The sequence below is a fragment of the Phocoena sinus genome, chromosome 9 (genome assembly GCF_008692025.1).
Source record: "Phocoena sinus isolate mPhoSin1 chromosome 9, mPhoSin1.pri, whole genome shotgun sequence".
NCBI lineage: Eukaryota > Metazoa > Chordata > Mammalia > Artiodactyla > Phocoenidae > Phocoena > Phocoena sinus.
The window spans coordinates 77,282,799-77,306,957 of NC_045771.1; the positions used below are offsets into that span (position 1 = coordinate 77,282,799).

Here is a 24,159-nt window from a genome sequence, read left to right on the forward strand (position 1 = left end):
AGAGTGGTGGTTTATACTGTAGTTGAGTTCTCTGTGACTTTGCTGTGCCGCTTTAATTATATTCCACACACGCCTAGCTTGAGGGTGAGCCTGGGAGTTGTATGATTGATTCATACACACGACTAGGAGGTCCTCCATTACTCTGGGATATTTTCTTTTTTTTTTTTTGGCGGTACGCGGGCCTCCCACTGCTGTGGCCTCTCCCGTTGCGGAGCACAGGCTCCGGACGCACAGGCCCAGCGGCCATGGCTCACGGGCCCAGCCGCTCTGCAGCATGTGGGATCCTCCCAGACCGGGGCACGAACCCGTGTCCCCTGCATCGGCAGGCGGACTCTCAACCACTGCGCCACCAGGGACGCCCACTCTGGGATATTTTCTAAGGGACTCCTTTCTGTATTTCGTCTGGGTAGAAAGATGGATTACTGTGTAGTTTTAGCTCACTGCTTCTCTTCATTTCATTTGACTGGGGCAAAGTGGCAAGAGAAAGGAGGGAGAAAAAGGATAACAAAAATAACCCCTCCCCTGCCACCGTCAACTGTTTGCACAGCAGGAGTTCCTTGTTCCAGTTCCTTTATCCAGAGACAGGTTTCCTCTTGGGGTATTAGGCACCTGTGTCACTGTGGTAGCATCAGTGTAGTTATGTAAGTGGTGCAGGCCTTGGGGCAAGGCTGAGAGAGGAAAAAAGGGAAAAAAAGCACATTCCGCCTCCCCGACAGCGACAGCGCCCTGCCCTTATCTAGCTAACAGGGATCCCTTTTCATGGTCTTCTGGCCAGGTGATGAGATTTTATAATCCACCTCTACTAGACAGTTCTCTGATTGGGCCCACTTTTAGCTCAAAGCCAAGAGATAAAGCAAGAAAAGAAACCAGCAAACTCACTACCATTGTACTAGTTGTTATTCAAGTTTTGACATTCTTCCCCAGATCGCTTGCTATTATTAATTTTGCAGAGTCTGGCTTTTTGCATATTGTGCAGAGTGGGAAAAAGAAGCTGTAGTAGGTGTTCTCCATCCTGGCCAGCACCCATGAATAGTTTATTAAAACTGTCCAGGTAACATGTCCATAGCAGGGCCTGGCCAGGGCTCGGAGTCCTGGGATTGGCTGCCCAATCAGAGCTGCCTAGAATCTTAGAAGAGGTCCTCAAAGGGTAATGAGGGCAGGAGTCACGCTGCTACTTGAAGAAATGGGAAAAGGATGCTAGCCGGACAGAACAATGGGCATCTACTCTTTCGGATTAAAGAGAAAATCTTTTAACAGATTTTTTTTTTTTGATGTGGACCATTTTTAAAGCCTTTATTGAATTTGTTACAGTATTCCTTCTCTTTTATGTTTTGGTGTTTTGGCCACAAGGCATGAGGGATCTTAGCTCCCTGACCAGGGATCGAACCCACAGCCCCTGCATTGGAAGGTGAAATCTTAACCACTGGACCACCAGGGAAGTCTCTAACAGATTTTTAAAGTTTACTTTCTGGGAATGTAGTTATGACAATAGGTATTAGGATTATACTATATTTTTTTAAAAATTCCTTTAATTTGAGAGATTCTTATAGGGTCAGTTGAGTGTAAAAGAAATAACTAGCTTATTTTTATTTAGCTCACACAATTTGCAAGCAAAAACATGATTTGGATGTCAAAATTCTCATAGCCTCTTATCACCTATGCTATTTCTGTAGACTCTTTACAAGTTAAGCTCAATTTCAAGTGGCAGCACTGACAAGAATTAGCTTTTGATTTTAAACTGTATTTTATAAATCTTTGAACTCTGCCAGTGGCTTAGCTGAATTCATATGTGGAGTTTTCCCTTTCCTGAGCCAAACTGTGAAATCAGCAAACTGTGTTGTCAGAGTTCCTTCACCGTCTTGTTCTCTTTTCTCCCATCCAACGCTTGCCACATTTCCTTATCCACTTTGTACCTACTTCGAATCCTTGTATCTGCCTGTTTGTACAGTTCTTAGCTCTGGGTCTTCTTTTCCATGCTGCCTTCTACAGAACTTATAACCTATGTCTCGTGACCTTTGCCCTTAAAGCCTTGCTAGTGATTGACACCCATCAGAGAGACTAATCTAGACTGAGCAACTAGTGAATGATAATGGAATAATCCTTTAATAGTATCCTTTGGAATTTTGCATGTCCCATCCGGTACCTATTTTAAAGTCAGGAGAAACAGGAACTTTTTTTTTTTATGTCTTGGCAAAGCAACTACCCGAACTTTAGGGGAAGTAGTACATTTTTAACTGTAGAAAAATTAAAAAATACAGAATCATAAAAGGGAAAATAAAAATCACTCTGTTCCAGGCTTCCCTGATGGCACAGTGGTTAAGAATCCACCTGCCAATTCAGGGGACACAGGTTCGAGCCCTGGATCAGGAAGATCCCACGTGCCGTGGAGCAACTAAGCCCGTGCGCCACAACTACTGAGGCTGCACTCTAAAGCTGTGAGCCACAACTACTGAGCCCATGTGCCACAACTACTGAAGCCCACATGCCTAGAGCCCATGCTCCGCAACAAGAGAAGCCACCGCAATGAGAAGCCTGCGCACCGCAACGAATAGTAGCCCCCGCTTGCCACAGCTAGAGAAAAGCCTTCGTGCAGCAACAAAGACCCAATGCAGCCAAAAATAATAAATAAATAAATTTATTTTTAAAAAATCACTATGTTCCAAAACAAGGTGCTACTGTATAGCACAGGGAACTATATCCTGTAATAAGCCATAATGGAAAAGAATATGAAAAAGAATATATATATAACTGAATCACTTGCTATACACCAGAAACTAACACAACATTGTAAATCAACTATACTTCAATTCAAAAAAAATCACTATGTTCTACACTCAGTTCACTGCTGTCAATCTTTTGGTATACATACCTACACTCATTTTTCCATGTGTTATTATTGTACGTAGCCCCACCCATAAGTTCAGACATATTGTCTTATATAACCTTTATATCATACTTAAATATGTTATAATTTTATCATTAAATATGGCAGTGGCATTATCATTTTAGAATGGACTATATAAAATCCCGTCATGAGTGCACAATAATTTATTAACCAGTCCCTTATATGGTGCACATTTAGAGTGTTTTCAAGTTTTTACTATTTTAAATAATGCTATGATGCAACCTATTATGGTTTCCTTGGGTTATGTGCCCAGAAGTGGAAGTGGAATTGATGTGTCATGTTTAATACTTTTCTGAAACTTTTTTTTTTTTTTTTTTGCGGTTCGCGGGCCTCTCACCGTTGTGGCCTCTCCCGTTGCGGAGCACAGGCTGCGGACGCGCAGGCTCAGCGGCCATGGCTCACGGGCCCAGCCGCTCCGCGGCACGTGGGATCTTTCCGGACCGGGGCACGAACCTGTGTCCCCTACATCGGCAGGTGGACTCTCAACCACTGCGCCACCAGGGAATCCCTTTCTGAAACTTTCGAACCAGTTTCTCCTGGTGCTTGTTAAATAGTAAGTAGTTGCTCACATTTTGCAGAAGCAAAAAGCAACCTTTTCAGTTTCAGCCTGATTAGAAAAAATTTGGATTTTTATATTATATACAGATAAGCTCACAACCATATGTTATTAGACATAAAAATCAATTTCCAGGATTTGTTTTTTTTCCCCTTTTGGAATATTGGACTTTTATATGCCATTTTACCATTTTACTTGTGTGAGGCCAAAAAAAAAAAAAAGTGAAAGAGGAAAAAAGAAAAAATTACCTCTACCCAAGAACTCTTCAAGAAGTAGCCCGATTTTCCTTCCCTCCCTGAAAATTCTGTCTTACAAAGTGGTAGATACCTTTCCTGCTGGTCTTTCCTTTGGATCTAGTTATATAAGAGAGATCAGGACCACCTTCAGACTAGGCAGGAGGACCCCCCACCTTGGTCTCTGGAGCAGAGGGCCCCCCTCTTGTCTTCCTCTGGCTGTGTCCCTCCTCCTGCCTGGTAATCTATGTGCCAAGGAGATGTGCCCACCTAGATGTCGTGTTTCCTTCTTCCCCTGCCCTTTTATACATACTCTGGCTAACATGACTGGAATTAAATGCTTAAAAGGCCCAGGTCCGCTTCCAGGGCGTTTAAAGACTTTTCCGAGGTCCATCCTCCTAACTGTAGACTGTGTTATTGTGCGAGGGGCACTGACAGAGCTTGGATGTGCTGGCTGGGGTCACCACTTATACGTGAGGAGGCTGTTCAAGGTGTGGGGTGAGTATAGAACATGAAGGGGCACCACCTCAGTGTATACTGTTGCCCTTAGTCCTGCAAAGCTTAGTCGTGGGCTTGAAGGAGAACCTGCTCCACGGTGCTTTGTGATTACAGAGATTTCTTTATGCTGTTACAGGGTCTGAGCAGAGAGAGAGCCTTCCAGGCTGAGCATAAGTCATGTTTAGGACCTGGAGGGAAGGAAGAATATAGCATATTTGATTCCATTGTTTCAGTGTTTCATACATGCAGAAGGTTGAGAAATGAAACTTGGAGAAGCAGAGAGAAAATGAATGAAGAAAGGCCTTTCATGGACTCTGTCCTTAGGCTAATTTGAAGCTGTCGCAGGGTTTTGAGCAGGGCTTTCATGGACTCTGTCCTTAGGCTAATTTGAAGCTGTCGCAGGGTTTTGAGCAGGGCTTTCATGGACTCTGTCCTTAGGCTAATTTGAAGCTGTCGCAGGGTTTTGAGCAGGGCTTTCATGGACTCTGTCCTTAGGCTAATTTGAAGCTGTCGCAGGGTTTTGAGCAGGGATGACATAATGAGAACTGGCTGCAGTGCTGTGGACGTGTACAGGAGCAGAAGCAGGATGCCAGTTGGGTTGTTGGTAGTCATTCAGGCCGCAGAAGATGGTGATTGAAATAGGGCAGTGGCCATGAGGATGGAGGTAGGATGCTTGCCTACTGTGGAGGACTGTGCTTTGGACCAATTCAAGTAGGATAATGTTACGAAGATTATTTTGGAAAGCTTACAGGGGTCTGCAAATGTTGTTAGTGTTTTCATTAGTAACGATAATGATATTGTAGATAAAGGTTATGTTCCAGCAAATCTCATTTCTAGGGTAGGCAGATGTGAAAATTAGCTGAAATGAGAGGGGTAAGGGTCCGCATGTGAGGTGTAACATCCACTGAGGGCACCTTTGGGGGAGCAGGGAGGTGGCTGCTAGTTTGGGGGAGGTGATTCAATTGGAAGGACAGTGGTGCTGGGCTGGGGTTTCAGCGTGGATATATGTTTAACTCTTTTTTAGATTCTAGTCTCATGTAGGTCATTCCAGAGTATTGAGTCGAGTCCCTGTGCTATACAGTAGGTTCTTATTAGTCATGTATTTTACGTATAGTAGTGTGTACATGTCAATCCCAATCTCCCAGTTTATCCCTCCCCCTCTTTCCCTCTTGGTAATCATAAGTTTGTTTTCTATATCTGTGACTCTATTTCTGTTTTGTAAATAGGTTCATTTGTACCACCTTTTAGATTCCACGTATAAGCGATATCATATGATATTTGTCTTCCTCTGTATGGCTTCACTCAGTATGACAATGTCTAGGTCCATCCATGTTGCTGCAAGGGGCATTATTTTGTTCTTTTTTATGGCTGAGTAATATTCCATTGTATGTATGTACCACATCTTCTTTATCCATTCCTCCATCGATAGACATTTAGGTTGCTTCCATGTCCTTAAGAAACTAAAAATAAAACTACCATATGCTCCAGGAATCCCACTGCTGGGCTTATATCCGGAGAAAACTGTAATTTGAAAAGATACGTGTACGCCAGTCTTCACTGCAGCACTATTTGTTTACAATAGCCAGGACATGGAAGTAACCTAAATGTCCATCGACCTGGGCACTTCTATTCCTCCGAAAACGTAAGCCCCACGAGAGCAGGGACTTGGCTGCTTGATTTCCTGTGGTATCCCCAGCATCTACACAGTGGCATGGGGAAGATGTGCCAGGAATGTGTATTGCAGGACAAAGTGAATTGAGTACTTATAAGGCCTTGTTTACAGAGACAGACATAGAACTCAGGTTTGAAACATGAATGTTTTCAAAATAATTTCTTAAAAGCAATCGTGTCTGCAAATGCAGAAAAGAGAATGTGTCATAAATAGATCTGATACATATTGCTTTACTTAGCCTTAGGTTCCCATGGTAACTAACTTCATGTTCCATTTATAAAAGAAAAATTAGAATATAAATGTTTCTGCACAGTGCTGTGTGCTCATGTACTTGATAATGTAGGCTAAGAAAGTTTTTATTATGTCTCCTGTGTATCTGCACTGAGTATTCTCCTGTTTCTGACCTTCCCACGTAGTAGGATGTGTGCCCTCATCCATTGGAATAGGAGTTGGAATATTTGTGCCAAGCACTACAGTTTCACGTTCTCCCTTCTTCCTTCCTGCTGTCTCGCTCTCTCAAATAAGGGTGCCACACACTTTGCTGAGCACTTAAATTTGAGGGCCTTGCTCCCAGAGGAGTTGCAGTCTTACAAAAAACAGTGTTGACAAATGCTCTTGTCAACATTTCACATAAAAATACTCAAAGAGAAGGAGCCTTATATGAAGGAAATGAATTCTGTTTGCTTTTTTTGGTTCCTTCCCTCTGTGTATGTTCTCTTAGGTATCAGCACTATTTCTTCTTCTTCTACCTCTTCTGCTTTTGACTCTGTAACCTCGAATTTGTGCTCATCTATTGGATCATTATAATTAACTGTGGTCAACTCTTAACTGACTGCAGAGGATAGGCAGGGAGCATCAGGGAACTGATTTTCTCGTGAAGGGTCACTGATGTGAACACATCTCATCCTACTGAAGACCAGGCAGCTCTGTTGGTTTGTTTGTTCTTTCATTAGTTCACTTACTCACCTGTCTATCCTTCCATCTTAGGCTAATGTATTTCACTGCATATCTTCTGGCATATTGTCTACAGGCTTGGCCTCACCGTTTATCACACCCTATTAAACTAGCTAGTTATGAGGGAGCTGATAAGCCGCTAGAGTAGTTATTAAACCCCACCTGTTTTTCAGGGCGTTCGCCTCAAAGCCTTTTCAGGTGGTTCGAGATTACAGAAATTTCCTCTGACTCTGAAATCATGATATAATGAGATCACATCATGCACATTTTACCGTTTTTCTAGAAAAATGGTCCCTAAAATGCAAGCCATTTGATTGCTGAGAAATGGGTATCTGATAAGGGCTTAAGGAGAAATTGACTGTGATGAGTTTACTGAGAACTGGTACACATTTTACTTCACGGTAGAGTTGAGGGATTTTTGTGGGTAAGTTTCACCAGATAGTTTTTACTTGCACACTGGCTTGTGATGCCACCGTTCCACTTTGGTTCCGCAGTCTTGATGCTTTCTTATAAAATTATGTAGGGTGTGTGTGTGTCCGTGTCTGTCCTGTCTGCTCCAACAAAATCATAAGCTTATTGAGTTCAGGGACTCTATGCTATATTTATTTTCAATCTGTCCCATAGCATTTAGGCCATAGTACTTATTTAATAACTAAGTGTCATGTAGTAAAGAATGATATATATTAATGTTAATATATAAAAATGATATATATTGATACAGGTGTAAATCATGACAGATGATATATGTTAATGTCAATATGTAAGATATATGTATTGTCGAGATAATGTCAAGACATATATATACATATATGCATATTATTTTTATATGTGAGATTTATTTGAAACATCGTCGAGTCTATGTGTAGTTAAGCTATAGCAACTGTCATCATAATTGGGAGATGATACCCCAGGTTTTCCTTGAGCACTGAGGCTTTTAGTAAAATGACTTTTGTGTTAGGGGGTGTCAGAGAAAACCAGAGCTGCTCAGTAGTTAAAATGGTAAAAACAGATTTTATTCAGGAACTATTGCAGTAGGGGAATATTACTCAGCCATAAAAATTGAAATTGAACTGGGCTCAATTTCAAATATAGCATGAACAAGTGGGGATTTATAGTCAAGGAGCAGGGTGAGGGTCGGTGGATGAAAATTACTAAGAGGAAACATCAGGGGTGAGGGGGGATTCTAGCTAAACTGACTTGACAGGATGCTTGATAAAACTGGGTGACGCAGAGATGAACACACAAGCCTAGAGGTCAAGGCTTCATTGAGAAGAGAATTCAGAGGAGACTGACTAAAGATGGGTCAAGGAGAAAGTCTTTGGTAGGGGGTCCTGTGGGCATCTAATATTTATCTGGGTGTATCCCGACATTTTCTGTTTAGGTGTAAGATAACACAGTTTGAGAGTTTATGGCTATACTTGAGTTGTGAGTGAGTGAGTGAGTGAGTGAGTGTGTGTGTGTGTGTGTGTGTGTGTGTGTGTGTGTGTGTGTATGATCATGATTTATATTGAGGGATAATCTTCCCTTAAGTGTTTGCGGATGTCTACTGAAAAAAAAAAAAAGAACCAGAGCGTGAGAGTTGTGACCTAAGTTTTGTTTGGGGCAAAATGAGGACTACAGCCTGGGAGACAGCCTCTCAGAGAGCTCTGAGGAACTGCTCCTAAGAGGTAAGAGGAGAGGGCAGTATGTGTGTGCTTTTGATGAAGGGGCAGCGTCCAGTCAGGCACACATTTTGGCAGAAGGTTGCTGCTGGTCCCGAGGAGAGGATATCTCCGTTAGTGATTTTTAGTGCTTTTCCAGATAAGAGAAGATGGAAGAAATTGGGCCCATAAAATCTTCTCCTGAAAATGCCTAACTATCTGAAGGCCTCTTCTGCCAGTTTTTTGCCAGAGCACAGAAAGCCTCGTTCCTGATCTCCACCCTGCGCTCCTGTCAAGGTGTGTTGAAGGTCAGCAAAGGCAGTGGCTGGTGACTCTGTTCTTGCAGATAGTGAGCCACAATTTTTTTTTTTTTTACATCTTTATTGGAGTATAATTGCTTTACAATGGTGTGCTAGTTTCTGCTTTATAACAAAGTGAATCAGTTATACATATACATATGTTCCCATATCTTTTCCCTCTTGCGTCTCCCTCCCTCCCACCCTCCCTATCCCACCCCTCCAGGCGGTCACAAATCACTGAGCTGATCTCCCTGTGCTATGCGGCTGCCTCCCACCAGCCATCTACTCTATGTTTGGTAGTGTATATATGTCCATGCCTCTCTCTCGCTTTGTCACAGCTTACCTTTCCCCCTCCCCATATCCTCAAGTCTATTTCCTGGTAGGTCTGCGTCTTTGTTCCCGTCCTGCCCCTAGGTTCTTCATGACTTTTTTTTCTTCTTAAATTCCATCTATATGTGTTAGCATACAGTATTTGTCTTTCTCTTTCTGACTTACTTCACTCTGTATGACATGAGCCACAAGTTTTCATCCACACTGATCAGGTGTATTTCTTTTTGGTTATTTCTTTCCTCGGTTCCCACATGTTTACAATGGAAGGTTTTCAGGGAATCCCATCATTTTGTTATTTGGGGCAGTGTTTTCATTCCCCGATGTTTTGTGATTTGTAGACATGTCTAAATACCTGCCATCTCCTGAGTCGGGTCCGGCCAAGCCCTTCCTCCTGTTTATAATTTGGAGACTGTGGCTTGTCAGCGGATGTTCTGTTGTCTAGAGTGTGCTCTGACTCACATCATTAGGTTTGGTGATAAAATGTCAGGAGCCCTGTAATGTTGGAAAAATTGTCAGGAATCTCCCCTCTTGTCAGGAAAAATGGTGAAACATGTTGAAATAGGCAGAATAGATGACTGGCTGTCCTGTTTAGAGGAATGATCAGTTTTTGTAGGGGCCTGCATCTTTCTCTGTCTTTGAACTATTTTACAACACTGTGAGCTGTAGGAAATTGATAGTAATACAAATGATTCTTGTCCATAGAAATGAAAATGGATTTTATACTTTGGAATGCAATTGCCGTCAGGATATTTCCCAGTTCTGCATCTCTTAGTTAATTCATTTCACTTTCCTGATTGCGTGTTTATGTGTATTCTTTGAATTCTCCTTTGAACTGATGGCTAACTTCCAGATTGACTTGTTAGTTAATGACTTAAATAAAATCTTTGACATGTATTAATGTTATATTTGTGTTAGAAAATTTTTACCTTTTCTTTTTAATTGCCCTTTGACATCCAGAAAATTCCCATTTCCAAGGGATCAGTTTAGCTCAATGTTTTCTTGGTTCTGTGGCCAGAGTTATGGGGTGTTATCTATAAATCTGAAAGTGTATGTGCTATAGTTCTCTTTATTCAGTACCTTGAATACCATTCAGAATATTTTAGGGGCATATATTGTATCTTTAGTGATTTTACTGCATCACACTATTTCTTAAATCCTGCTATGGGTTTAAGGGTTGACTTCAGAAATAGATGAAAAAAAATGGTTACTGGCCCAGATGAAATAGCCTATTAAATAATTAAAAAAATAAAACCCGTCTGGCAGGGGCTACAGTCTAAATTCCTGACCCAAGTGATGCCCTCTGCATGAAGTACATTTGCATTTCAGTGTTTTTAAATTATAAATAAACACATTATAGCTTCCTGCTGGAGTCCTAAGAATTTTGTAACTTAATAGCTGTGGCTCTTTAGATTTCAAGGGTATTCTAGGGGAGGCAGGTAGAATAAAGAACCATAGGAAAATTAATTGACATATGACATCTACCACTGCAGCCAGAGAACACAACATTCTTTTTCCATGTACTTACTGCTGTTGTCATCTCATAACTGGCAGCCTGAACAACACAGAGGCAGTGGTGGCGGAGAGTTTTCTTGAGCTTACCTATTTTATTCAGAGGCCTTTCTTCATTTGAAATATATGCCAGAATTCTCAGCATCATTATTTTGCAAGGATGATAGCAAATTACCTGAATTTTACATACGGGGACCAGGATCTCAGTGGGATATGGAAATACGGAAGTCTTCTTTTTTTTTTTTGCACTACGCGGGCCTCTCACTGTTGTGGCCTCTCCCGTTGCGGAGCACAGGCTCCGGACGCGCAGGCTCAGCGGCCATGGCTCATGGGCCCAGCCGCTCCCGCGGCATGTGGGATCTTCCCGGACCGGGGCACGAACCCGTGTCCCCTGCATCGGCAGGCGGACTCTCAACCACTGCGCCACCAGGGAAGCCCAGGAAAGTCTTCTTAATGCAGATAACTGGGAACAAGAGGAACAAGAAAACCATCATGCAACTGCATGCCTGGCCCAGGCTCTTCTGCACTAGGAGATCGTGGTAGGCCGAATACTATCCCCTCACCCCCTGCAAAAGATACCTGTGTCGTAATCCCTGGAACCCGTGAGTATGACCAAAAAAAGGCTTTGAAGATGTGAAGAAGAATCTTGAGGTGGGGGGTTTTCTGGATGGGTCCTAAATGCTATCACAAGGGGGAGGAGAAAGAAGGCAGTGTGACCACAGAGGCGGAGAATGGCAGCAGTCACCAGAAACTGGAAGAGGCGTGGAGTGGATTCTCCCCAGAGCTCCTGGAGGGAGCGCAGCTTGATTGACATCTTGATTTTGGCCCAGTGATAAAGATTTTGAACTTTTTGCCTCCAGAACGGTGAAAGGATGAATTTCTGTTGTCTTAAGTGGCTACGTGTGTGGTAATTCGTAGCAGCATCCATAGAAAACTAATACAGAAAGAGAGGGGAATCAAATGGTTTCTGCTTACCTGTGTACTCTCGTGTTCTGTTTGAATGTGAAACATCCTTATGATCTACTGTTAGACTTCTGTAACCGTCAGGATTTTATATTCAAAACTTTGACCACTCCTTCTCATTTAAAACGGTAACCTTCTACTTTAAGCACAATGGCGTTGTATAAACTGAAGACACCTGTCAGTAAACAAAAGGCTTGACTTCTGCTCTCAGCTATGCTGCTTACTAGCTGGGTATCTCTGAGTAAATCGCTTATCCATTCTGAGTATCATTTGAACAATGGGAATCATATTACCTGTTTTTCCTAATCCACATGAATTATTATGAGTATTTAATGATATAAATACATGTGGAAAATAGTGCTCAACTGTTAATTATGCTCCCTCAACCTATAGCAAAGTCGTCATGAGCAATTTTGGCCGTAAATCACTGAACCCATGAAACATTTTTCTCCCTTAGATTAGATGCTACAAGTGGAATTTGGGGTTCCAATTTTTGAACTCGTTCAAGATCTGGGTACATATTGACTGTTTCTCTCCAGAAAGCCTGCACATTTTATCCTCTCATTGGAAGCACACAAGTGCTCATTTTACTGCACTGTTACCTCAGGGAGTTTTAAAAAAAATATATCTTAAATGTCATGGCAACTTGATGAAAATCATTTTTTGTATTTCTTTGGCAAGGTTCAACTTTTTTTTGTATTCTCCTTGGCCATTTGTATTGTTCTTTAATGAATTGCTTGTGTTCTTTGACCATTCTTCCAACAGTTATTTGTCCTCCTTACCGATCTTTCGAAACCCAGTATTCTTTTTATTTCATATTTTTAATTTTTAAAATTGTGATGAAATCTACACAACATCAGATTTAGCATCTTAATCATTTAAGTGTCCCGTTCAGTGGCACTGAGTACATTCATAGTGTTGTACAGCCATCACCACCATTCACTTCCAGAACTCGGAAGCCCAGCATTTTTAAGTTAGTTACCCTTTGCTGTGTGTTTCTTCACCAGTTTGTTTTGTTGTTTACCTTTTACTTTTGCTTATGATGACTTTTGGTGTACAGTGTTTAACATTTGTATGTTGTCAAATTTAGTGACCTTTGTTACGTTTTCCTCCCTCCCTCCCTCTCCTCTTTTCTTACTTCCCTTCCTCCCTTTTCCCCCTCCTTCCTCCCATCTTTCCCTCTGGAAAGCCTTTCCCATTTGGCAGCTTTTATTGATTTTTTTGTACATATGTAGGTTTGCCCTCAGTTGGCAGTAAAACATATTTGAAATCTAGACTCTTGTCAAATAACTTAATCTTAAATCGTCTGTTACCAAACTTTGTAAAAAAAAAAATTTGAGAGAAAAAAATACTCTTCAGAGATGATTGCCTGAAGTACACACCGAATCTTAATTCTGGGGAGAGTCCTAATGCAGCATAAGGCCTTTGCTTCCAGCCCGGTAATTACACCTTCTCTAACTCTCAGTCCCTTCTCATTTATCATGAGTGTGTGCAGAAGTTGAAGCAGGGGAAACAGAGACTCCGGTTGTTTGCGCCTTATCCTGTTACCGCTAGCTCCTTCCTCTATATCATCCTCTGTACCCACATTGCCCTTAAGAAGGATAATCATTCTACCACTAATAAGTGCTAACCCCGTGTAGCTTAACATGCCTAACATTTTACAGACATTATCCCAGTTAACTGCCACAAAAGCCATACAAGATAGGAAATACTACTATTGTAATTTTACCAATGAAAAAAATGGTTGCTTTGAGAGGTAAAGTGGCTTGTCCAGTATAGCACATTGATTGTATGTGGAGGAATGAGATGTCAGTTCAAACTCAGACCTGATTCCAGAACCAAACTTTTTTTTTTTTTCCGGTACGCGGGCCTCTCACTTTTGCGGCCTCTCCCGTTGCGGAGCAACAGGCTCCGGACGCGCAGGCTCAGCGGCCATGGCTCACGGGCCCAGCCGCTCCGCGGCATGCGGGATCTTCCCGGACCGGGGCACGAACCCGTGTCCCCTGCATCGGCAGGCGGACTCTTAACCACTGAGCCACCAGGGAAGCCCCAGAACCAGCCTTTTAACTGGTATTCTTTCCATGTATACACACACACACACACACACATCACACACACACACACACATATAACATATATACACACAGACTTCCCCACCTGGTTTCCTGATGCTTATGTGGCAATATTTCCATTCACTCCTGTCATTGATACAATAAAGGAGGCAAACAGAGTAGATTAAGCAGACTAGCAACTTCTAAGATACTGAACTGAAATATTTTGGAGTAGATTTATAACTTCTCTCATTCTTGAAACGTCTAATGACATTTTGTCCTCGTTCCTCTCAGCTCAAGCATCTCACGGGTGTAATGTGCTCTGAGCAGGGGAGGTCAAGTGAAGATAGAGGCCAGAGACAAGTGGGTTGGTCTTATTTGGCGATTGTAGTAAATGGTCTGTGTTACAGTCTGTGATTGAAGGCAGCTTGCTGTGGTGGGGGAGATGGAGCCTGGGAGAGCTGCTTTAAAAACTGGCAGTCTTTTCGTTAGTATTTGGATGATTAATCATTCTACTTTCTGTTAAATTTTAAACAGAGTGAGAAATTAGGTCAATGGGAACAGTTCTCCTATTTCTTTCTTTGAAAAATTTGGGACAGTGACGGCCTTCAATTTCCTAGGGTTATTTTGCTCTTATATTCATATCTATCAATTATTTAGAGCTTAAGAAGCCTGCAAAAAATAGGGACTATGTGCTGTTGCCTTTTGGGGTGGGTGAGAGTACAGTTCGCTGGTCACCCCATGAGTGCCTGACTGTCGTGGCCCTTGTCAGATCCTCAGCGCCTACTCAGTGCCTGGCATGATACATTTTTGATCAAAGTACTGCTTGGTATGGATGGAGTGGGGGAAGAATAAGGATCAAGCAGAGAGAACAGTTTGGAACCAGGCTTCCAGGCAGGTTTGGGGATGATTGAGAAAGCGCAGTTGTCCCATTAAAACTGGCTCTAACAGAGGCTTGTGTTTGTGATTATTTGCAGGAAGATTACCACTTTGAATATACAGAATGTGATAGCAGTGGCTCCAGATGGAGAGTTGCCATTCCGAATTCTGCAGTGGACTGCTCTGGCCTGCCTGACCCAGTGAGAGGGAAAGAATGCAGTACGTTTTGACTTTTTGACCACTTGTTTTCCTGATTAAACCGTAAGCCCTTCATATGAGCCCGAGAAGTTCCTTGTAGTGCATATGTAAAAGATCTTTGAAAAAAAGAACATTGATCCAGCAGAGCAAAAGCATCCTTTCTCAACACTCAGTGCCCTTACGTCTGGCCTGTAACGAGCCACAGGCAATATTAAAGGGTGTTATTTTTATTTATTTGTTTAAAAAAATCTGGTGTACTGTCTTACTTGAAATTCTAAAGGGCAGAATTTCTATTTAATAGATTTCTTTTCTTCTTTACATTTTAAGAGACTTTTCAAACATTTTTGATACACGTAGTAACGTTTGGTACGTGTAATATTGTTAAACACGTTACATAAAATGTAGCATCTTAATCATTTTTAAGTGTACAGTTCAGTGGCATTAAGTACAGTCACATGGCTGTGCTTTCATCACCAGCACACATACACACGCTTTCATCTGGCAATTGATTTCTTTTTTTTTCTTTTTCTTGCCATAGAAATATTATAATTTGACTTTATAGTGTAACGTACAGAGAGAGTAGAGAATTGATGACTGTCACATTCAACAGCTTTTAGCAGTTAAGCAAGTTTGAAGTGCAACATTTTGAATTAACAGAAATATGTCATGAAATTTATTTTCATTTGTAAAGTCTACTTTTTAAAAGCCTTGAATTTGGTGAGTCACAGGTTCCTGCAGTGAAGTCATCTTGGGGTGTCCTAGAGTTCAAAGCTGGAATAAGACAGAGAGATTATTTTGGTTTTCCTACAGCCTTCCAAATGGTATTCCTAAAAGCTGAGTTCTTTTGTTCCCAAATGAAAGAGCAGATAAGCAAATTAATTAAACGGGGAGCTAATTCCTTCCTCTTCATAGAGAAACTGTATCTCTGTTACTGGCTGGAGGAGTTTTAGCATAGATGTGGGTTTACTGATAAAAGAGAGACAGGAAGACGGCAAGTCTTAGGAGGAAAATCAAGGAAGAAAGCCATCATTTCTTGGTGAATGATATTAAGTGAATACAGAGAGAACCTAAGAAACCAGGTAACCAGAGAAAGACTTGGGTCTAGCAAGAATCTTAAGAGGATAGTGGGGTCAGTGGATTTGAAGATGATCCAAGGTTGGGGTATATGTGACTACCTGTGCAGAAAGAGGACCAGCTCTCAGTGAGGGAGGATTGCAGTTAAAAGGGAAGCAGCCTGAGTATTGCCTGTGGAATTAGCTCATTGCAAAATTGCTTCTGTCACCCTCCTAGAAAATCCGTATATCATTTATCTATATTTACCTTTTACTTGTGGGCTTATTCCTTGGTTCCTTGTAAACAGCCCTATTGAGGTGGAGTGTGTAACCATTTTGAATACTACTCTGTATCTAAGTGGTGTGCTGCTGTTGGCTGGCACCGGCTTTTGAGAACTCATTGTTCCTTTGAAATGGGCCATGGTGGAGTATTTACACCATGGGAATTGGCAAACACTACAAATCAGGTGCCTTTTGAGAGCCGGTTGTTTAACACTTACCAGGACACTAGTGATTAAATTTATCGGCCAAGGGTTTAAAAATCTGTTTCAGAACTGATGCTTCAATACAAATTATTTCTATTTGAATGTTGCCAGGGATGTTTTTGCTCATTATTTACTATGATCTTCCACAGATAATGTTATGAATTTGACATGCCAGCTTGAACTGCTCTAAGAACTTGGTCTAGTAAACTCACTATTAGTTGTTTATCACTTTAAACGATGATAGTACTTACTTTAAAAATGATACCCGGAAATGATACTACTTATGTGATGGCTGGGGTATTTTTTATCTTGGTAGTTTGTCTGAAATCTGAATTTACACGTATGTTTGTGTCATATACTTATATCAGCTCTGGAAGTTATTAGTCTGGCCTCTGATTGTGACCTTTTTTTGTATGGTAAAGGCAAGTTATTTTGAAACTCACTGCTGAAGGCAGTTATGGTAATAAGTGAATATTCCTTCAGTGGCTTAGATTTTCTACTGCTAGTAATAGCTACCATTTCTCATATACAGATTACATGCTAAACATCGTGCCTGGAGCTTTGCATCGTTTTCTGTTGTATCCTCACAACAACCGTCTCAGATAGCTAGTCTTAGTATTTCCACTTTACTGATGAGAAAACTCAGACTTAAAGTGGTGAAATAAGTTACTGCAGGTCGGGTCATATAGCCAGGACATGGCAGATCTGGGGTTCAAGTACAGACATGTTTGATTCCAGAGCCTGTCTCTTACCCACTGAGTTAGATTGCCACTTGACGATGACAGCCTGGAGGAGCTTCCAGGACCCCGTTGGGGTGGGGATGGTGTGGCCCAGCAGTTGGGCCACGTAAAAGAAAAGAAAAACGTGGAACGCGGCAGCTTCAAGTAAGTGAAAAATATTTAGGGTGGTGGTTGTGTGAGACATAATTTCCCCAGATCCTAGTGTCTCTCAGTGAAGCAAAACCCAGAATGTGTCCTCGGTGGAAATTCCTGTAGAGTCTTCAAAATGTAATTAGCTAGATCTTTCCCCCTTCCTCAGAAAGAAGCAGTAGAGGAGGCCTTTCCTTAGGAAAGGGATTATGAGAATGTTTATGTAGCACCTGTGCATTTTTTTAATAGAATTGATGGGCAAGCTATATTATATCTTTATGTCTTTAAAAATCATGTAAAATCTGGCTACAAGGCTCTAAGTGAAGTTAATGAGAAGTCAGGTATCAGTTTTTGCTGTGGCGGATCCCTGGACTGTATGTGAGCTTGAGGCTTGCTGCCCTCAGGAAGTGGGATGGAGAGACTTCTGGTTATTAATTAACTGACACAGCGTCTCATTGTCCTGCTGTCCCCCTGCTCTGGAAACCTCAGTGTCTTAGGCAGTGTTGCCGTGGGCCACTGAAATGACTTCATCTCGCTCCTTCTCTCTGCTGGCTCCAGGCTTAGCTCCAGGGAACTTTGCTGCTTCTTCCAAGCCGGGGTGCTGAGTCTCGTGTCCGTGGGCATCACTCGGGCACAGCTTGCAGGTAGCATGTCATTCCTGAACACAGCACTCATTGCCTCCTCCCAGAACGAGGGGATATAACCCCTGTTCTGACTCCATCCCTTCTCCACTGCTGCGTCACTTCCCTCTTGCATGAGAGTTTAAAAAATCTTCCCTTGACTCTCTGGGTGTCCTCTTGACTTTCTTAGATTGTCAAAAACAATAGTCATTTTGGAATGGTTGCCTGAATGGGGTACCTTCTCTCTCTCCTTCTTCTCTCTCTTGTCTCTTCTCTCACCAACCACACAGGGGAAAAGGGACTTGTTGTTTCAAACCAAACCTTAGAAATAAAAGCCTGGCTACTAGGAGTGAGGAGAGAATTCCTTTACCTATTGCCTTACATATTTTCAGAGAAGTCTAGAGCACCGAAGGGAAATAAACATAAGTTATCTCTTCCTTTGGGGAGTGTGTATCTTCTATCGCCTACTCCTTCCCGTATTTCTCGGCCCATGACTTCAACCTTAACACATCATTTTCTAACTGCGGATGACTATTTAAGATATTTGTAATCCCATTTGGTATGTTAGCATCATTGTGGGCATTGTTTAATCTTGTACTTCAGTATTTATATAAACTAATATTTGGTTCTTAGATTAAGAAATGCTGTATACAGATTAGAAGAAAAACCCTTGACTACAATTGTTTTCCTTTTTCCATTGTGTCTCTCTGAACTATTGTCATAACCTGCATTTCATGGGCCTTAAGGAGTAAGCAGAGGTGACAGTTTGAGTCAACATCTTTTGGTTCTAGTTTGGAGTTGAAAGAGAGGAAGGATTCTCATGGAAAGAGAGTTGGCTTTAGCTTCCTGGGTGGGATGTTTAAAAATCCAGTTTTGGGGGGATCATAGCTCTTTGAAATGTAGGCTCTTCCGCAGGATTCAATACCTAGTCTATTTCAGTTGTGTAGCGTTGTTATTGGTATGGCAGCCAGTGCATCTGGGCAAATTGAGTACGTTGATATTGAATGGTGATTGCGTATCATGCTGGAAGTCTGTCTGTGGAATACTCGTCCCAAGAAGTATTTCATGTAAACAAAAAAAGCGTGTTGAGGTTTTCTGTCGTGAAATACCAATACTTTTAAAAAATGGTGAATGCCGTATCCCCTTGATGGAGGGATGCAGTCCACATTTTCATAATAAAGTCTCTGAGAAACATGGTAATTATGTATGGAACATTTACTGTGTGTTAACTGCATTCTGTTTTACCCAGAGTTTCCCAAGTATATTTGATTATAGAACTCTTATCCAATGTGTAGTTGCACCCTTTTGCTAATTTCTGCATATAACGTTTTTGGAGGAACACAGATTTAAATACACATGGCAGGCTAATTTAGTAAATTTTTATACGTTGTTACTTGTGCTATGATTTAACTAATTTCATACAGCTTCTTTGCTCTGTAAGTCTCAGTGGGAGCATTACCGCATGGGTGTCCAGTCCCAGGCCTCCCACAGTTCGTGGTCAGGTGTGATATACACCTCAGATGAAACCCCAGATCTGCAACAGACTTGTATGTCTTGAGCAAAATATTTAGTCCACGGGTATTTATTGAGTTTTAATTCGTTCACTAAACATTTGTTGAGTATTTCCGAAATTCTTGATGATAGGGATCCAGAAATAAATGAACAAGAGATTCCTGTTTTTTCCAGGACTTTTTATTCTAGTAAGGGAGCCCGTGGGTAATAAATTATTTCGAGTATAGGGGCAAAGTGCAAGATAGATACAAATACCTAAGGTGATCTTGCCGGGGAGGGAGGAGTCAAGAGGACCTCACAGTGAAGCAGGTGTGAGTTTGAAATGCAGACTGAATCACCTTGGAAAGTTATCTGACCCCTGGCAGGTTGATGTGAAGAACTGCGCCCTGACTGCGAGTTGAGACAGGGATTAAATGCCATACTTTACGGACTGTTACGTGTTAATTTTCTGAGGATCTCTGAGGTGAACCCTGAAGGAAGGTGTTCACGCACTCGATGAAGCAGAGTGGCATTTGAGGCAGAGGAAAGGCGGGCAGAGGTGCAACTTAGAGGCAGTACTGGGTTTTCCTGGGGGCTATGGGAGGTCTGTGTGGATGGCACTCAGGGAGAATGTGAGCAGGGACAGAGATTCTGACAAATCTCATAGGCTCGGTGTGTTACACCAAGGACTTTAACCTGGAGACGGCTATTCGCAGGTGTTTGAGGGCCTTAAATGGAATGATAAATATAATCTATAGTGCCTGGAGTCATAATTATATAATAATATAACTTAGTGAAAATAGCAATAAAATGTATAATAGCCAGTCTTTACTTGCTGTATGTCAGGCACAGCTGTAAATGCTTTACAGGTATTCAGTCAAACCCAGTCATCCCAACGACCTTGTGAAGGAGGCACTGGGATACCTCCCGCAGGTAGGTCAAAGGCAGAACCGGGATTTGAAACCGAGCAGTCTGCCTCCTGGGTCCGTGTTCTTAACCCCTATGGTGTCGCGCCTCTTTGGACAGGACTACAATGTTCGTTGAGCAAGTTGTTAGGCCCCTTCTTGAGGCATTGTGGTCACCTTACATTTACCTCTTGATAGAAATACGATGCAAATCTCCTATAGGTAAGTGGAGTTTTTAAAAGATGGCATCTAAAGGCTCTGATATATTGCTTGGGGGTTTATTTTAATTGATTACTGACCTGCTTGTAGATTTTATTCTTAATTGTGTCTATTTTTATGAAAGGTAAGGGAATAACGTTCTGAATGTAAGGCACATTTGTAGTTATATCCTCAAATACAATGAGTTGCTTAGCGTTTTTTTTTTTTCTGTGTCTAGAAAACTGTAGACATGTCCAGAAAACATACATATAGTATGCGTTCATTATCTGACATGTATTAGAGAAATATTGGTATTTTTTCAACTACAGAAATTCTTAATTTAGAATAGAGTCCTGTTTCATTCTTCCCAAGAGGAGAGGAGCTGTCATCCTCTCCTGGATCCTAAGGCAGCTTCAAACACTGGGATATTTGTTGATTGAATAACCTTGGTGCCATCAAATTAGAGACTGCCTTTGGTGTTTCATTTCCATAGGTGACACACGGAGATCTAATCAGATTAGTAAAACTTTATTCTACGTATGAAAGGACAGAAACATTTTGTCCTCAATAGGCTTAGTTTGGGATGTTGATGCATCAAATTCCAGGTGGGAAGAGTGTTGGAGCTAAGTCTGCTCAGCAACACGTGAGTGGTGGATGAAAGGCAGCAACGCATGAGATTGTTATGATAACAGATCAGAAACAGGCTTTACATCAGTTGTGTTTGATGGGAGCTATGGTCGAGGGAGCTTCTTTGAAAAAAGTGTTTTATGAGGAGATGAGAGAACTCAGCCCTCAAAACGGCAAAATCAAGGGCAGGGAAACTATCAGGAAGTACAGGGTGACCGACACTTTCTAAGGAAGAGGAAAAGTTCAGGAAGATAAGAATCGAAGTGTTGGGACATAATTGGAAGTTGAGAAAACTGATTTCACAGATGCATTGCTCTACCTCCTTTGGTGACCTCAGCAAATACCCTCAACATTTTCCTTCCCCTGACCTTCGCTGTTAGATTTTTTTTTTTCCCATAAACCTTGCGTCCTCCTGTGCTCGATGAACTGGAATTTGTCTTCTTCCCCATCAAACACCGAAGTCAAGAAGCCACAATAAAACACACTTGTGGGTTTTTTTTTTTAAAGGTGGAATCTACTTTAGTTAGCTTTTGCTTGTAAAAAAAGATGGGAAGTTTTAATCTAGGCTCCACTAATTTAATGGGGATTATAGCTGTGGTGTTACATGGATCAGTTTTCTATGTAACACCAGGAGTTGGTGATATTTTTTGGGGGGGTGGGCGGGAGGGAGGGCAGGTATTCTGGCTGATCTGTCTTCTCTGCAAAGTGCAGTGACTGTCATACCATCCTAGCTGTTAGGGTTCTGTGAGGACCCATTCTCTGGAAAGAATGTTAGACGTGAGAATTCATTTTCACAGATGAGAGGCAGTCCTTTGACTGAATATTCTTTTCAGAGAACAGTGAATTAGAGAACATTGGCCAGAGTGGTTTGTATTAATGTACTGCTTTGTATGTCTCCTGTCCCCCTTTCATTTTTGTAAAATGAGAGGTGAAAATTATTTTTTCTCCCTTCTCTGTCAAAGAATTTCCCAAATCTGAACTTACAAACATCTGTGTGGCCGCCATCTTCATCCCCAAGTCTTAATGGAAAGTTAAAGGTGGTTATTGGTAGCCTCAGGCTTAAAGAATTCGGTTCTGATCGTTTAACTGTGCCACTTCAGACTTTGCACAGCAGCTCGTGTGTTAACTCCACGTGTGGCCAGCCAGCCCTGCTGGAACCAGAACTCACGTCTTTTGACTTCTGGGGCAGAGGTATGTTTTTTGAATTCTATTCTCCTTTACTTCAGATACGAACAGTGGATTTTTCTTAGCTTAGCTATAATAAAATCTTTTGGCTCCATGGTACTGCAGGGAGTCTGTTTATTAGGTAGAGAGTCATAAGAGTCATGAGACTCATAGATAGTGAGTCTGCCTGTGGTGACTGTAGAAAACTTGAACTAAGATGCTCTAGGTCACACAGATGAGGAAACTCGGCATCCATATTGGGAGGGTTTGTACCAGGTGATCTCGAAAGTCCCTTTTGGTCATCCTGATAGGTTTAAGTGTTATTACATATCATAATTTATTCATTCTATGATCACATCATACCTTATATTCCATCACCTGTGCATTAGAGTGGAGGAGACCAATATAGCTCCTCAGTGGTCATGAATATATACTCCTCATAGGAACACTGCAGTGTCTGCTGCTGTTAGAGTTTGCAAAGTGTTGCCTTCTGTTACTCTCCTCCAACCTTATCGCGAACATGGCAGACAGGTGACGTACTCACAATCAGCCTGCATTGCTGCCTTGTGGATTTTGACAAGAAAAACACACTTACGACAAATAAAATCTCAATGAAACGGAACAAAGATTCCCTTCAGCCAAGGGGAAAATTGCCTTCATTGAATAAGAACATCAGCAAGAAATGGCCTCTTGTTCTTTTTCTTTTTAAAAAAGTTTTATTGAAGTACAGCTGATGTACAGCGTCGTGCCAATCTCTGCTCTACAGCGAAGTGGCTCAGTTACACGTGTATATAATATGTGTATAATATGTGTGAATTTTTAAAATATTCTTCTCCGTTATGGTTTACCACAGGATACTGAATATAGTTCCCCGTGCTCTACGTTAGGCCCTTGTTGTTTATCCATTCTAAATGTAATAGTTTGCATCTACCAACCCCAAACTCCCAGTCCATCGCTCTCCCTTCCCCCCACCCCCCTTGGCAACCACAAGTCTGTTCTCCATGAGTCTGTTTCCGTTTTGTAGATCGGTTCATTTGTGCCATATTTTAGATTCCACATATAAATGATATCACATGGTATTTGTCTTTCTCTCTCTGACTTACTTCACTTAGTATGATCATCTCTAGTTGCATCCATGTTGCTGCAAATGGCATTATTTTGTTCTTTTTTATGGCTGAGTAGTATTCCATGGTATATATATACCACATCTTCTTTATCCATTCATCTGTTGATGGACATTTAGGTTGTTTCCATGTTTTGGCTATTGTGAACAGTGCTGCAATGAACATAAGGATGTATGTATCTTTTTGAATAGTTTTGTCTGGGTATATTCCCAGGAGTGGGATTGCTGGATCATAAGAAACGGCCTCTTTTTTTTTTTTTTTTTTTTTTTGCGGTACACGGGCCTCTCACTGTTGTGGCCTCTCCCGTTGCGGAGCACAGGCTCCGGACGCGCAGGCTCAGCGGCCATGGCTCACGGGCCCAGCTGCTCTGCGGCATGTGGGATATTCCCGGACCGGGGCACGAACCCGTGTCCCCTCATCGGCAGGCGGACTCTCAACCACTGCGCCACCAGGGAAGCCCAAGAAATGGCCTCTTTTAATGTACTGTTTTGGAGTCTTCCTGTCTCACTTTCATTTTTTTAAAATGAGAGAAATTATTTTTCTTCTTTAAGAATTTCTCAAATAAGAACTTAGAAAAGAAAATGTCTGAGCATTCTCCTTGTCACTGGTACTGAGGGGGGAGGAGCAGCCGAGAGTCGCTGGATTGAAGCTGATGTTCACCTTCTTTTTAGGCGCCATTTCTTACTTCCTTTTTGTTTTCTGTGGGAAGAATTATAAACCTGGCGGGCAGTTGAAGCTTTAATAATCTGATAATGATAATTGATTGGCTAAATGATTGATGAAGGTAAAATGTATCATTTTTGAGACCCACAATCTGTGCATTATTTTCCCTGTTTGTACTTTCCTTGATGGCTGTGAATAATAGTAATAGTTGGAAGAGTGTTCTTATATAGTCAGTAATGACAATGCCTGCAGCTTTAACCTTGTTTTATTTATC

General features: G+C 41.7%; 1 protein-coding gene across 1 annotated transcript in view; it reads left to right on the plus strand.

Moving 5' to 3' along the window:
- The window catches only part of KIAA1324L (KIAA1324 like), a 188,768-nt gene that overhangs the window by 83,403 nt on the left and 81,206 nt on the right, over positions 1-24,159 (plus strand). The window contains exon 2 of the mRNA XM_032644023.1: positions 14,588-14,708. Coding sequence (XP_032499914.1) covers positions 14,588-14,708 — 121 coding nt within the window. The remainder of the gene's footprint in view (positions 1-14,587; positions 14,709-24,159) is intronic.